At 49.5% G+C, this 15,526-nt stretch overlaps 1 protein-coding gene across 9 annotated transcripts in view; it reads right to left on the bottom strand.

Annotated features, from left to right (window-relative positions):
• Window positions 1-14,327, bottom strand: part of MAP4K4 (mitogen-activated protein kinase kinase kinase kinase 4) — a 165,068-nt gene extending 150,741 nt beyond the window's left edge. For all 9 annotated transcript variants that reach the window (XM_074609348.1, XM_074609357.1, XM_074609388.1 and 6 more), the window contains exons 1-2: window positions 13,894-14,327; window positions 13,379-13,444 (exon numbers count right to left, since the gene is read on the bottom strand). In XM_074609348.1, coding sequence (XP_074465449.1) covers window positions 13,379-13,444; window positions 13,894-13,950 — 123 coding nt within the window. In that variant the 5' untranslated portion in view covers window positions 13,951-14,327. The remainder of the gene's footprint in view (window positions 1-13,378; window positions 13,445-13,893) is intronic.
• Between the last annotated feature and the right edge of the window lie 1,199 nt (window positions 14,328-15,526).

Here is a 15,526-nt window from a genome sequence, read left to right as displayed (position 1 = left end):
CAGCAGACCCAACTACCAGCTCAGAGGTGCTGTACCACCCACGCTCTCTTCGAGCAGGGATTTATTTCATGTACATGTGCCACTTCACATCAGTCAACAGTTCAGACAATGGCACCCGCAAAAAGAATTTCATCTCCTCTTCTCCTAAGCGCATTGATCCTGCGGGGTGAACGGATGTTAACAGTAACACGACACTCGAATACCCAAGGCTACTGGCTTTTGTTTCCAAACTCCCAGGGATCTACAAACTAGGCTGATGCCATCTTTCCAGATTTGAAATGCTATTCACATTCCCTTTTCCCATCTTCTCCTGTCTGAGTTACAAAGACGGACCGAAACCCACGTTATGGTGCTACCCAGTCAGCAGATCCGAGCTGAGGTACCTCCAAGACCCGGTGCTTTCAGCACAGCTCTCTACCATGGAAGCAAGCGGGATCCCTCTCCCTGCTGGAATAAAGTAACCAGATACCATGCAAGGCATTTCAGCTGTCTGCCTAACCTTCCCTTCTCCCTTCTGCAATAGGAAATCCTACCGGTGGGGAGCACAAAATAAAACCTTGCCCTTTCCCATACAGCCCGGTGCAACCACACCATGTGTATACAAAACGTATTTCCTTACAACAACAGCACACGCTAACTACGTGCTTCATTATCGAAAAGCTAAGAGGTGCAGAGCAGCAGCAGAAGAGGATGCTCCAAAGTCAAACCCTGACGGCAGCGAGGACTTGATCCGCAACCGAAGCAGTGGTGTCAACGACAGCGGTTTCATTGCCCGCTTCTCTCTTCCTTCCCCAAAACCCAACACAAGCGCTGCCACCACACTCGGTCCACGAGGAGGCACCTCCAAACTCAGCAACTTAACCAGAAAGTAGTCTGCTCAATAACTAATATGTTTTTATTCCTGAAGAGGAAACCAGAGCGCTCTTCCATTACCTCAGAGGAAACCTAAGGAAAGGTAGCATTACTCAGGACTGATTTACTGCCTCAAGCCATTCAGAAAACCATAAAGCCAGTGACATATAAGACAAGCAACTCATTCACAAGAGCTCTTTGATCTTAAATACAAATAAAATTAGGTCAGTATTAAAGATTTTCATTCCTTGCCATATAAGACTTCCACAAAGGCTAAGAAAAGCTTTTCCCATCCCTTCTTTTAACACTCAAGTTATTTAGCAAGTAACATTTCTTTCACATGACTTGAAACATTTTCTCCATATTCACTTGTCATCGCTCCAGAATTTAACTCTTGGCGAGCACCTAAAGCGCACAGGGGGAGCTGCATAAAGCATCTTCCATAGCCCCCAAGGACAAGTCGTATCAGAGAATTTCACTGCGTTTCACGCAGGGCGGGGGGAAAGGAAGGAGCAAAGCGCGCCCTTCCCAACACTCAGATTAAAAAGCAAGATTTGGGGGTAATTTGTTATTCAAAGCATTCCAGCGATTTTTAAACAGATGAAGGGGAGAAAGCCTGCGCCGTCACTATTAATAGGCTGACATTCTTTCTTCCCCCGCAAGACCACACCAGAATCACGGGTGAAGGCGACAGCGTAAGGGAGCCTGGAGGCAGGCCAGCCCCCGGCAGCGCGGGGAGTCCTCCGAGAGAGCCCCTGCACCTGGGTGCCAGGTACGGCGCCAGTGCACGAAAACGCCCGCCATGAAATCAGGGAGGTCCCTTCGCCTCAGAGGCTCCCCCACAGCTCCCCAATGCCACGCGCCTGTTGTGCCTTCTCCTGCGACAGCATATCGTTAGCTTTGTCTGCCAAAATAACAGCAGACCACAGTATAAGCTGAGGATACAGCATCACCTTGCATTTTCGGCTTAACATGCTTGATTGTGTTAGGCTGGCTTTAAAATGTTATTTATTTGCTTTCTAAATCAACCAAGAACTCTCATACGCAGCAGAAGGCCCCTGAAGCTACTGCTGTAATGCAATATCTGCTCATAAATGTCAATATGCCAATTTTAAAGGTATTAACGCTGCTGTTTAGTCATGGTAAAATATCCTAATACCTGCCCCACCTTGGTTACAGAGAGCAATACAGTTAAATGTGAGCAATTCAGTATGGGGCTTTCTGCAAAACTCATTTAAACATAGGAACCTCACGAACCGCAAGACAGCACAAAACAATCCCACCGCAAACACAAGCCAAACGAGCAGAGGTACCACGAGGCTCGCTCTACAAGATCCACCTGCCCAGTCACCCAAGAACATGTAGCTCGTTCCTCTGGGTGGCTCTTAAGAGACCAGAGGGTCAACGTGCAAAGTCTTCCCTCTCTTTGGCTTGGGTGACAGCTGGCCCCAGCTATCTCTAAGGCAAAGGAAGGGATCTCTTTTGCACAGAACTTTGCATCCAGAGATGTGGATTGTACCTCTGTCACATATTTCCTGGGTGGCTGGGAATAAATTACACCAGTTCCCGGCTGCGCTTCCCTCCCACATCCTCACTCTGAAGTAAAGCACAGTGGATAACTTGAGCATCAGAGGAGAAGACACAAGAGCTCCGCTTCCTTCTGTGTTTATACGGGAGACTACCACGCAACTGATAGTTCGGTTTAACAAATGGTGCAGAATATGAAACTTCAGCTACTTCAGGAATGTCCGCTGTAGCTGCTGAAGGAACACGCAGTATATTGCCTCAAAAAAAAAAAAAACCCAAGTGTTAATTAGAGAAAAGATACTTGGATTTACAACATATTGAGATTTAAAAATATGATTCACAACCAGATTGAATTCTACTAGCTGAGCTTACAGCTACAGAGAAGCAATACAACGACATGGCTTGGGGGAAAAAAAAAAAGTAACAAAATCCCAAACAGGTTTGATGGGAAAGGATACCTTGCAGAGAAGCACACCTTTGAAAAAACAGATTGAATATCAGGCACTTAATTACAACCCTTATCAACATCATCAAAAGAGTTAAAGTATTTCTATAATTCTCTCCTGAAAAACAGTAGCCTAGAATAAATGCATTCTCTGTAGAAGTATAATTTATCTGAGCAGGAAAGACCCCAGAGCTTACTGCTGAGGGCACTGAGAGGAGACAGGAGGCACTGACTGTTGTTCTCAACCAAAGCCCTCAGAAGTTTTGTAGAAATAAACTTATCTATATTTAAGTTCCCAGCCTTCATGTAAAAGTGTGGAGATATTAACCGAGGGTAAGCACGTTCACCTCTTGGTAAATGCACGCAAAACCAGCTCACTTATTTACGAGTCTTTTAGGCAAAAGGGATGCTTCCCTCCCAGCAATGGGCAAGAGGGATTTTACATGTCATTTACTTTCATACATCCACTTACAAAGGCATCTTCACTCCTACTATATATCCCACAAAGAAGACAGACTGTAGGGGCTACTACAGGCATGGTACAGGGTAGGGTCAACCTGTCCGACCTTAGACATCTAGAAGACATACAACCGAAACATTCACCCTAAGTTCCCATTATAATTAACAAAGACTCAGGTAAAGAGCAATTTATCTCATCCTAGGGTAGGTATCTCCAGAGGCCATTTCCCTGTCCTATTTCTCTCCACTGCGAGTCCTAGAGCACACAGCTCGGATTTAGACAGCGAAAGGACAGTAGGCAGCCCACTTATTCAAGCACCTTTCAAAAGTACCATCCAAGCCCACTGCACAGAAACGAGCTGTAAATTACTGACCAGACGTGCGTATCTGCAGCTCTCGCTACAAAATGTATCTTTCACCTACCAGGCCACCATAAAATAACTGGAGATACGCAGCGCCATCAGTTTTTTGGAGAGGCACAGAAGTAACTCAATTAGGGCTTCCAGTCAGCAAACACCTCATCATTACACGCAAACACTGCTGCACCAGTTCCACCAAGGATTATTTTGATTATGGCAGTTGCACATGCTGGTGGCACTACAGCTAAGAGTCTATCAGCATTTCATGCCCCTACCTGCAAGGGTTTATACAACTCAGATAAATATTCCCTCTTGCCAATAACCTTGTAAGATGGTGCTTGCGTTTAGATACTCTGCAGAATTTTCCTTGTGAAGCACAAAAATGAAGAAAACCAATGAATTATAATGATTTGGGGGGGTGTCTCTGTTTTTAGATACATAAAACCAAGTACGGCATGGCACAATTTACTGTAACACACTGAGGCCTATTGACCTTAAGCTTTTCTTTCCTGGGTTTAAAAACAAAACAACCTAATACCATCAGATAGCTTGAAGTGTAGGGGGCAGGTTTTGAGACAAGTTTATTTTGTTTTGAGCTTACTGTTTAAATTAGAATCATGAACTCTTGCCCACTGTCATACCCTACAGCTACTCTCACAAGATCCTGAGAAGAAGCAATTGAAACTACCAGAGCTTAACTGCAATTGACTGTTGTATTTTTAAGACTTCAAGTAATTTTTAACAGTTCCAAATGCAAAACACCCAAATAAAATGCATCAGCTTTAAGGTAAACCAGCAGAAGTAAACTATTGCCTTGGTAGCCCTCAGGAAGTTAAGATTTGGTGCAACCGAGTATTTCAAGCTGCTGCCATTCTTTTAGCTACTTAAGTAAGGTCCTCCCCATTTCACCTCTGTCCTCTGGTGAAGCTGCTGGGTGAAGCAACCAGAGCCAACAAGTCCATACCATGGACTGGTACAACATAAAAAGATGGTAACCCAAACATTCGAAGCTAAAACCAGTCCAATTTTCAGAGCTAAAATATCCAGTGAAGCTAAGGGGAGCTCCATAGGCATACTGAAAAGAAAAGCCACTTTTGGGGATAATACAACACAGAGTAGCCAAAGACCAGGCAGATGGGTGTTACGGATGGACGTGAGGACCAGCATTTCCATGTGGAGAGCGGCATTGAAGAAGGAAAGTCTTCGGAAGCAGGTATGGAGCAGGGCAGCACCCATGCCTCCAAAGCAAGGTGCCCAGAGGGATCTTGCAGGACTTCCCTGGCTAGGGTGGTGGGGAGAGCATTAAGCAAGCGGACCTCCCCAGCAGCCCCAGAGCCAGGGAGTCAAGGGGGCACTCAAGGCACACAGGGGCAGGGGAGGGAGACAAGGAGTAGCCATGGTGCACCACTAATGGCCCCAGCAGCCACATTGCTGATCCCAGCCCACAGCTGACCTTCTCCGGGGGCAGTGCTACCTTGCTCCAGGAAGCACATGCCTAGAGCCCACGCGACTCCTTCAGCCGCAGGTACCAACCCATGAGTCACTGCGATCCCTGCACGGAGAGCAGCCCTTATCAACGCGCCACGGGACAGCTCGAAAGGGAGGTGACGGAGACATACCAGATAAGCACTACAATACCAGTATAACTGCATCCACGCTAGGAGTTTTACCACATTAGCTGTTTTATTACTAGACAGGCCGATCAGGACCTGTTGGCACTTGCAGTGTCCTGTTTGTACAGCGATAATGACAGCTTCGGTGGCACAGCAACCCAGGGAGGCGCAACCTCGGTGGGGAAAAAGGATTTTGCCAGGATTGTTAAACAACCTCCCCCAGAAGACAGCAGTTGTTCTGGCACACAGTCACGACACAGCCAGGGGGGCCAAGGGAGGTCTCGTCAGCCCAGGCTATGCTGAAATCCACACAAAAACTTGTGTCAGTGTATCTTGCCCTGGCATGGATAAGCCCAGAGCCTGGATGGCTAGTGAAAGTTAGGGAACTGCCATTCTGGGAACTGCTAATCTCTTTCATAATACATAATTTTTTATTTATTTTTTTTTTACAGAAATTATATATGCTGATGTATTTCTACTGACGACTAAGCAGTCCCTTACTTTTTCTTATATTAAGCACTTCCCTGACTCCATGCTACTTTTTGTTTCCCACAACTATGAATCATGAACTAATTTATTTAAGACAGCTTCTCCTTCTTCAACCTCTCATTCCCTCTCTAAATTCACCTTCATCACGCTGCGTCTCGCTGAGCTGTCCTACTATCTCTTCCTAACTCCACATCTTCCACATGATGCAAGATCAAGCAGGAGGAGGGCATGGGAAAACCCCAGGGAGAAGTCAACACCCTTCATGCCTGCCACAGCAGCATTTGAGATAGGAGTTAGTAGCTCCAGTTTCTCAATAAAGTGGAGAGAAGCCCACTCCATCCAAACATCCACCTGCTCCTTATGTGCTTCAGAAGTGCCAGGGCTCTGTAAAAGTGGGCATCTCTGTTCCCCAGTCTCTGGTATTTCGCCCTTCTTCAAGTGGTGCTTCTCACAGGTTTCCCAATCAGCAGCAACTAAAACCAACACTGCTGAGGTCAAATTGTAGTTACTCATCACATTCAGAAGAGATTTCACTCCGTTGCAGGACGGCAAAGCCCGTGAGAGCAAGGGACTGCTCTGCCTGCAGGACTATCGTGTCTCCAGTCTGCGCTCACTTCTCTTTCAGAAAGCTGCTCCCTCCTTTTTTCTAACACTGAAATAGATACCACAGCCATTAGGACTGCTGAGCCCCATGGCCACCCAGGAGGAGATACATCAAGCCTTGCTCGGGACAGGACAGGGGACCAGGACCAAGGGTTAGGTGGAGGCATCATGAACTTCACAACAGTGTATTGAACATTTGGCAGCATTCTGCAGTTTGCAATCAGTGCCGTATTTTGTGCCTCTGTCAAAGTGTTGCATACCACATCCAAGGCAGAAAATACACCTTGGAAGTAATACTGAGATGCAATGTCAAAATCTCCAAGTCCTCCACAGCCAAAGCTACCTCAAGGTTCCCAAAATTATGCACAGCTGTGGGGTTTTTCCTCCCCCTTCCCAGAGTTGCCCGATTTTAGAGCCAACAGTATCTTTTCTCGAGCCTGTGCTGACCTGAGAAACAATCAGGGACCCATAATGCCACAAACGTAAGCTATTTGATAAGAAAACTCTTGTGCGAAGTTATGAGATCCCCTCCCAAATCCACCTCTCGTTCAAGTGAGTTGAATTCTTTCCACCGGCTCCAGTGGGAGTTGGACTGGGACCTAAAATAACGCCACAGATAAGGATCTTACTGTAACTTTTCACTACAGTCAAGCTCACATTGTGCAAGTCAATGCTATAGAGCTTACATATCAACGTCATCCAAAGGCAGGGAGAAATACTTCTGGCAGAGCCAGAGCGTACAGTCAGAAATGTAAAACGGGAAAAACAAATATACCACTTTCCTCCAAGGAAAACAGCTCTCGAGAAGGTAGGTACACAACCTACCCGGCTGAAATCCCGCTTGCAACAGAAAGTACCTACCACTTGAAAAGAAGATGACTAGAACATAATGTGTACACACAAACACTGGCTAGACCACATGAGGAAAGTCAGCTAGCACTGTAGTCCAAAAATTTATACTAAAAAATGTATACGCTGAAGGCAGGGAAATGCAAAGGGTGAACACCTCTTGTAATGCTGGATTCCCTTTGGGGACATTCCTCTACATCATCCCCTAGGGTGGGAGGCGCAGACCTGCCATCATCACAGAGGCCAAAAAAAGCATTTCTGCACACTACCGCCGAGGCTCCGGTGCCTGGAAGTTGATAACACGTCACCCAAATTTCCATTACCAGGAGAGAGCAAAAAATAAAGCAAGGAAAGGGAAGGCGTATGTTTCTGGTTTTCTCCCCTTCTTCCTTTAATATCCCCAGACAAATAAAAATCCCTATCCTGGACCTTATGGATAAAGTTCACCTTCCCCATGGCCGGAGCGAGGCGCAGAGACGTTCATGAGGAAAACCATCCGCCTTTGTAAGCCTGGGGAAATGTCCCCTCCCATTGCCAGTAGGAAGAGAGCACAAACACAAAAAACTGCAAGGAGAGTTTGAGACTATTTCGACTGAAATTTTACCCACATCAGTTGAAGAATCTTCCTACAGAAAGCTGGAAAAAATTTCCAAGGAGTCAGCATAAGACTCTGGGCTGTATTCTGTTACATTCATCACCTTGAAGACCTGCACACACCTGGGTCCCAGAGTGCCAGGTCCCCTTCTAATTACTCCAGGAATAAGGAGTCCCTGCCCCAGCAGCCTGCAATTTGATTTAAGACAAGATACAAAAAAAAAAAAAAAAAAAAAAAAGACGTTTTGACAAACAGACAGATGGACTGGGGGAGGAAGAACGAGAGGGACATGTGGTTACCCACAATTGGCAGGTTGCTTTCTTTTCTTTTTTTTTTTTTTTAATAAAAATAAATATCAGTAATCCCCACTGGCCACCTGCCTAGCTTTTGTATATTTAATTAAGAAAGATCTGGGTGATGGAGAACTGGTCAAAAGTTCAGCCAATTTGGGGGAGGACGGCAAACAATGCTAAGGGCCACATCTAGCCGCAGGACCCAGAGAAATGCCAGTATTCCAGCCGCTGCTTGGTCCTTCCCGACTTCTCCGATGGCAAACTCTCCCTTTGCAACACAATCCACGAAAAAATCAGAGGAGGAAGAGAAGAAGGGCAGTTCATACTTAAGAGAGCTGGTCTGGACCAGTTCCTGAAAGCCAGTGACCTCACTGATCCTCAGCACAGTTTGTCTTTATAGCGATAAGACTGGAATTGTATTCATGTTTAACAAAATCATTTGAATCCACAATGATGTCCCTTTAGCAGTGAGAGAAAGAAAGGGGAAAGGGAAGGGGGGGGAATATTCAGCTGAGTTAGTAGAGAATACCAAGCACTGTCTTCTCTTCTTACCCCCCCAACACAGTCACCTTGTAAGATAAAGTCCATTAAGACAAAAATAGAGTACCCTTAGCGTGGGAAAACATTTATCCAAGTTTTAATTTATTTTCAAATCAGCATTTGAACGATCACATCTTACATCATTTCCTTTTATGAGCCAGCAGTTAGACAATACACATCATTTACATGCAGTTTTGGAAGGCTGCAATATAAATCAACAAAAGAAGCCTTCACCGTGAATTAACTATTACAAGGCTCTCAGAAAGCCACACCAGCCGGCACTGAGGGCAATTAGGAGTATCATCCCTAATTCTCATCTTTCTGGTGCGCTCTCAGGACTCGCACAAAAACATCCTTCCCCCCAGTCATTGCTGCTACAAGAGAATTATGATGTCTATCTGTGAGAGGTAACAGCGCACTCACAACAGCTATTTTAAAGTGCTAGCTGTCTTTAAAAACACATACACACACAAAAAGCCCCAAAGAGAAAGCGGTGGAGCAAGTTAACGCCGTTCCGTCTCAATAGCAAAATTAATCAGCCTTATGCCTCTATGAACAATCATATGGTAGATTTTAAAATGTGCAAAATATTAACCAGTGCCTTTAGTTCACAGGTCATTTTTGCATTAAAAAAAAAAAAAAAAGGAAGCAAACAGCCAGTTCAAATCTTATCTCGAGGCAAATTTCATGAGTGTTCTCATTTTGTGCGAGCCAAACTTCAAATTAAGCTTACTATGGGATGTGAAAAACTAAAACCTAACAACTGCAGCAATGCTAAAAATGCTTCTCCACTATTTGCAAAAGATTAAAAAAAAAAAAAAGTCCTTAAGGCAGCTAAGAGTGTGGTAAGCTGGCCCCAAGTTCCAGTTACACTGAAGGGCTCCGATAAAAGCGGAAAGGAGGAAAGGAGCCTTGGGAGGCACGGCCACCCCGCAAGACAGCAGCACGCAGACACACAGGCGCACACACAAAAAAAGCAGAATTCCAGGCTAAGGGCGTTTTTCTGACGAATTCTGTGCCATTGGCACCATCCCCTGCTTGCAGCCCCACTGGTTAAAAGCTGTCCTGTGGGATAAGGCAGGGTTCAGGGGTGCGGAGGAGCTCCGGGTCGGGGTGCTCATCTGCCGCCTGTGCCTGCTGCTGCCCACAAGCCCAAACATGCCTCCCGACAGCTGATACCAACCTGTTGAAGGGAAATTTCTATTTCTCTGAACTCCAACAGAGGCTTGGGGCTCCTTCAAAAGCTCCTTAAAAGTGTTAAACTACAGGCTCAGGGGGTCCCGCACCAGCTCAAAGGGGCTCCGCTTCGCCACGTTTAACCCTTTGCTTTCTAACTTATCAGCCACACGACATGCAAAAACGTCCCCTTCTCTTTCGTGACATTGTCCTGGGATTTTGAACTAACTACGAAAAGGGGCAAACAACTTCCAGGCCGGCCTTTGCATCCCCCAGGGTTTCGGATGAGCAGCAGAAGAGTTCTGATTTGCCCCAGGACGACCGAGCCACCCCCCGCCGCTGCCCCGTCCCCCCTGTGGGGCAAAGGCTTCCCCAAAAACACCCCGTTTTTTCCCAGGGATGGGGAACTTTTCCCAGGCTCATTTTTCCACCCCCCAACACCCCCCGATTCACTGCTGTGTAACAAGCTCCTCTTGAAACGCCAGGCTCCTTCCCGCAGGACAGGTGTAAGCGAGGCTATGAGGATGAAAATCATGTAAACCCTACGGACTTTAAGCGGAGCAGCTGAAAACTCGGTATTTTTTAATACCTCACCGCCGAGGCCCCGGGCCACGTTGCACCCCACATAGGCCAACCCACTCAATGGCATAAAATCCCAGGCGGATCCACTCCGCTCTGTGACAGGGAGCAACTCTGCTCACATTGAGGTGCCAAGCAACTTAAGACCGCCCTCATATGTCATGCACGTATATACACCTATACACCTATATATCACTAAGTAAACAGCCAGGGTAGAACTACCTATAGAAACACCTCCAGCTAGTGAGATACGAGATGCTTCCAGCAAGCTCGGCTATAAGGCGGAGGGGGGAAAACCAGGACTAATTTCTGCTTTCCAACAGGCGGTTGCCCACCGCCACTGTGGGGCAGACCTCCCACCCCCCCCCACCCCCACCCCCAAGAAGGGAAACGACCTTGGGTACCACGGCTGGGGTGCGTGAGCTAGACAAAGAGATAACGTCATGCCCTCTCCCGCTCCCTCCGTCCTCCCCGCAGTGGCAGGTAGCCAGCCAATCCCACACCCCGCGCCCGGGTGACATCATCGCTGATGCCGATACACGCGAAATTATGGAAGTACATCAAACTAAGCAGCTGCCCCCAGCCTATCTTGGGGCAGGGCGGGGGGGGGGGGGGCGGAACACGTCTCCTCAAAGACAACCTACACCCTACCATACCCCCCCCCACCACCCCCCAGTCCCTTGAGGTGACAGCCCGGTTGAAAGGGGAATAAAGCCATTCGGGAAGAGGGATTTCAAGGAGGGGTTGCTGGGTAAGGAGGAAAGCGGAAGGCAACAAGCAAACACAGCGTAACCACGTTTTTTTCCCCTCGGTTGTGCCATTCCTCCGAAAGCCCTCAAAACACACACACACAGAGTTTTCATCTCTGGGTGTCCCCGGAGCATTTTTCCTAACAGAACAGCGGCTGAGAAAAGTTAAATACTATTGCACTGCCTTTTTTTATTTATTTTTTTTTTTACATAACTGCATTCTTTTAAGAAGAAAGACAAGGTTTAATCACAGCAAGGAAGTTTTTTGTTTTGGTATTTTTTGCTTACGTACAACCCTGTCAGGTGTCCACATTTTGAGACTATGTACACAAAAGTGGACAGACGCCTAAGGAACAGCAGTGCAAACCCAAACTGACACACCTGTCAATCCACTAATGTCTGAAAGGCTCTACAGCAAAGCAGTATTTACCCGCTTCTTTTATTCCTGGCACCCAAACCACCATGCCCTCAGTTACCAGGCAAGAGGAAACATTTCCACCATTGTCTAACCGGTGAGGAAGGACGGCGAAATCTCATCAGACACACACTAAAACTACTGCCCCGACAGAAACCGCCTGCTGTTTCCCCTGTTATCAGAGCAACACCGATGCCCTTAGACCTCAGGTGTTCATTCACTCTTCCAAGCCAATAAATGCATGCGCTGAGTTTCAGTGCTAATGTTAACTACTCCGGGAGACTTCCAGCATACCCAAGGGAAATGAAATTAAACATTTCTATTCTTAAGACTTAAACCAACGAGGACTTCGCTCATTAAGTCACAGCATTAACAAGTAAGCCAAGAAACAATGCACCAAATTGCAATAATTAACAGGAGAGTTCCAAGTCACACATTCACGGCCCACATTTTTTTTTGTAAGAAGGGTTCAGGAGATGCAAGCTCTGTGAGCGGACGGATTACATAAAAGAAATTAAATGGTGTCATTACATTTGTCAGAAAAAAATTAAATGCTCAAGGTGGTGTCAAAGCGCAGCTTCTCACTTATCTCCCCCCTCTCCTCTGGCCTTTTGAGACTTTTTTCCTTTTTTCCAGCTTTCTGCCAACAGCAGCAGCCTGGTTATTCCACTTCTAGTCTTAAAATGCCGCTCGCACGCCGCGCAGATTGCTTCTCCATCATGAAGGCTGAGGTTCACGCCCTCAAAACAAACTGACATGTGTTTCATTTGCAGAAGAGGCAGCAAAGTGCTTTATTTAGTTACCGGAGCTTCAAGCAGCAGTATCTTGCCATCAGGGAAACTCAACAATTATACTGCTTTGTTTATAAGGAAAAAAAAAACCAAAACAAAACAAAACAAAAAACCCAAGCAGCTAGGCACACTTGGTTACTTTCAGTTATCTCTCCTTCCCTCTGCAAATGTGCCTTGCATTTCTACACAATATAAGGCTAGAATCTTTCGTCTTCAGCCAAGTATTAAGACACAGTCTTAATACTTAGCTACCAGTCATCCTGGTAGCTAGCACTCACTGCAAAGTCATGCAATCTCGAGATTTGTTTGTTCCACTGACTGCACACTGAAGGGAAAAAAAAAAAAAAAGAAAAAAGAAAAAAAAGTAGGCTAGTTTCACACCCACACGGCCACTCTCCGATTTCTATTTTTTTTAAAGTCATACACTTGTCAAACAGGTTATTCTGGGAATTCTGATTTTCACTAAATAAGCTTTCCCTGCTTCGATCGCTTATTGTTGTCACTCTGCCCGCCCCCCCATCATCGCACAGCACAGCGGGATCGGATGCAGCACCATTCCCCCCTGACTCGACAGCTTCAGCACTTTGAAGGTTTTCCAACACGGAAACCGGGTGACAATTTTAATGAAGGCCAATGCCTTTGTCTAAAGTCACCGCAGCAGCAGCAGTAACTTCCATGAGGACTTCCAGCAGGAATTTTGAATAAACCCACGGACCGATTTGTATAGTGTGGACACACTCCGACAGTCTCCAGTCGGTTTGGTCATTTCTCAGGGGAAAAAGGACAATAAAGGATTATTTCACCATTTCAGGATGGGTCCTTGGGAGAGCAATTTGTGCCCCTTTGGAAAAGCAGAAGCCAAGAGGCTGACAAACTTGTCAGGGGCAGCAACAATGACAACATTTTTTTTATCACCCCTCCCTAACTGTTCCGCTTGCCACAGCGGGTGGCTCGCCATCAGCCGTGTGCTCAGCCCGGCCCAGACACCGGTCACACCTTTACAAAAACGACAATAATAAAAGGAGAAGAAATTCTGCCACAAACCTTGTAGACTTGCCCGTACGTGCCATTGCCAACCACTTCCACCAGCTCAAAAATCCCAGCGGGGTCCTGGTGGGGCGGGGAGGGGGGGGGGAGGGTGAGAAGAGGGGGGGTGTGGGGGGCAGAGGGGGTGGAGGCCGGGGGGGGGGGAGGAGAAGAGAAGCGGGGTTACATTTTTGTCTGGCGATGGCTGCTGGCAGAGCCCGGCTGCTGGCGGCGTGCAGCTGTTGCGCCCTGTTTTTTCCACGCACATGCCAATACATGCAAACAAAGGAAAAGCAGCCCAAGGGCCGCGCTCCCCCCGCCCGCCCCCGCGGGGCTCCCCCTTCCCCACCCCCCGCAACAACGCGGCCACCGGCCCCCCGCGACCCGACACCGGCCTCGGCCACCGACACCGGCCCCCGTCCGCTCCCACCGCCGGTAGCCCCGGCAAAGGACTCGCCGGCCCCGGGCCCCCGCCCCGCCGGCCCCGGGGGAGCCCCCACCCCACCGCCCCGGCCCCCCATCCCGGCACTCACCCGCAGGGAGGAAAGGTCGATATCCACCAGACTTTTTGCAGGAGAATCGTTCGCCATTTTCCCGTCTTTTTATATTTTTTTGTTCCTTCTTTTTTTTTTTGTGGTTTTCTTTTTTTCTTCTCTGTTAAATAATAGCGAGGCCAGGCCCCCCCCCCCTCCCCCTCCCTCCCTCCCTCTCCCCGAAGCGGCCGTGAATTGCGCGGAGCTCCTCTCCTCCCTTCCGCCCTTCCCTTCTTCACTCCAGCCCCGCCGGGTTGAAACTCTTCAGCATTGGGAGGGGTTGGCGGGGGGGATGATGGATAGATAGATGGATGGTGGGAGGAGGAGGAGGAGTGGGGGGGGGGGGGGGGGGGGAGAGGGAGGTGAGGGAAGGAGGAAGGAAGGAAGGAAGGAAGGAGAGGGGGTGCTGCGGTCCGTCTGCCTCCCCGCGGTGCGGGGCTGGATCCCGCCCCCCCCCCCCCGAGGCGGTGGGTGGGTGGGTGAGTGGGTGCCCCCCGCGCGTCCCCGACGGCAGCGGGCTCACACCATGTCGCGGCGGCAGGAGCGGCGCCGGGGCCGGCAGCCTCTGGCAGCCTGGCGGTGCCCTCGGCGCCCGGGCATGGCACGGCACGGCACGGCTCGGCCCGGCCGGCGACGGCGGGGCGGCGCTCAGGCCGGGAGCCGGCAGCCGCGGCCCCGCTCTCGCATGGAGGGTTGGGGTGGGGTGAGGAGTGGGGGGGAAAGGCTCACGCCCAGCGCCGCGGCGGAGCCCCCGCCGCCTCCGAGCCCTCCCCGCGGCGCTGCCCTCGCATGAAACTGCGCCGGGCACCGGCGGGCAGGGGCTGCGCGTCCCGGCGGCAGCGGGGCTGGAGCGGGGGGTTGCCGCGAGCCAGACAAAGATAGCCGGGGAGGAGGAGGTGGTGGCGGAGGAGGAGGAGAAGGAGGAGGAGAAAAGGGACACAAAATATACCGAGAGAAAGAAAACAGCTCCCCCTTCCCTTCTCCAACAGGAAAAACCGGCGGAAACGCGCCCGCACCAAAGCACTGCTGGGTAAACTCGCGGGGAGAGAGAGAGAAGGGGAGAGGACTGGGACCGGCCCCGGCCGCCCTGCCCGCCCCCCGCCGCACAACAATAGCCCCGACGGGGCGGGGCGGGGCGGGGGGAGGACGGCCGGCGAGGGCGGCCCCCGCCGCCAACAACGCCCGAGCCCTGCCGGCGGGGAGGCCCACGCGTGTCCGCGGCAGGGCCGTGGGGCTGGGCGGCTGGATCGGGGCTGGGGACCCGCACACACGCACACCCGCCTCTGCCCCGCGGCGTGGGCAAGGAGGGGGTCTGTGTGCAGGGCGCTGCCAGACCCCCCCCTCAATAGTGCCTCTGGGCGGACAACGGGGTCGGTGTCCCACTGTCGCGACACCGGCATCGTGAGGCGCTTGTTGGAAATAATCACGGAAGGGGTGCAGAGGGGGTGGTTGGCGCTGCCCCACGGCCCGTGGAGTGTGGGGGGTGTGGTGGTGGTATTTTCCCTTCCCATCTCTGGTGGAATGAGCAGCAAAATCTCTCATTTTCTCTTCCACCACCACCCTGCCCCAACAAGACCCCAGGCCCACAGGAAAAACGTCCCTGCCCCTTCTGCAGAAACAGAGACAAATACTG

The sequence above is a fragment of the Larus michahellis genome, chromosome 1 (assembly GCF_964199755.1).
Source record: "Larus michahellis chromosome 1, bLarMic1.1, whole genome shotgun sequence".
Classification (NCBI taxonomy): Eukaryota; Metazoa; Chordata; class Aves; order Charadriiformes; family Laridae; genus Larus; species Larus michahellis.
This window is presented reverse-complemented; position numbering and strand designations above follow the sequence as displayed.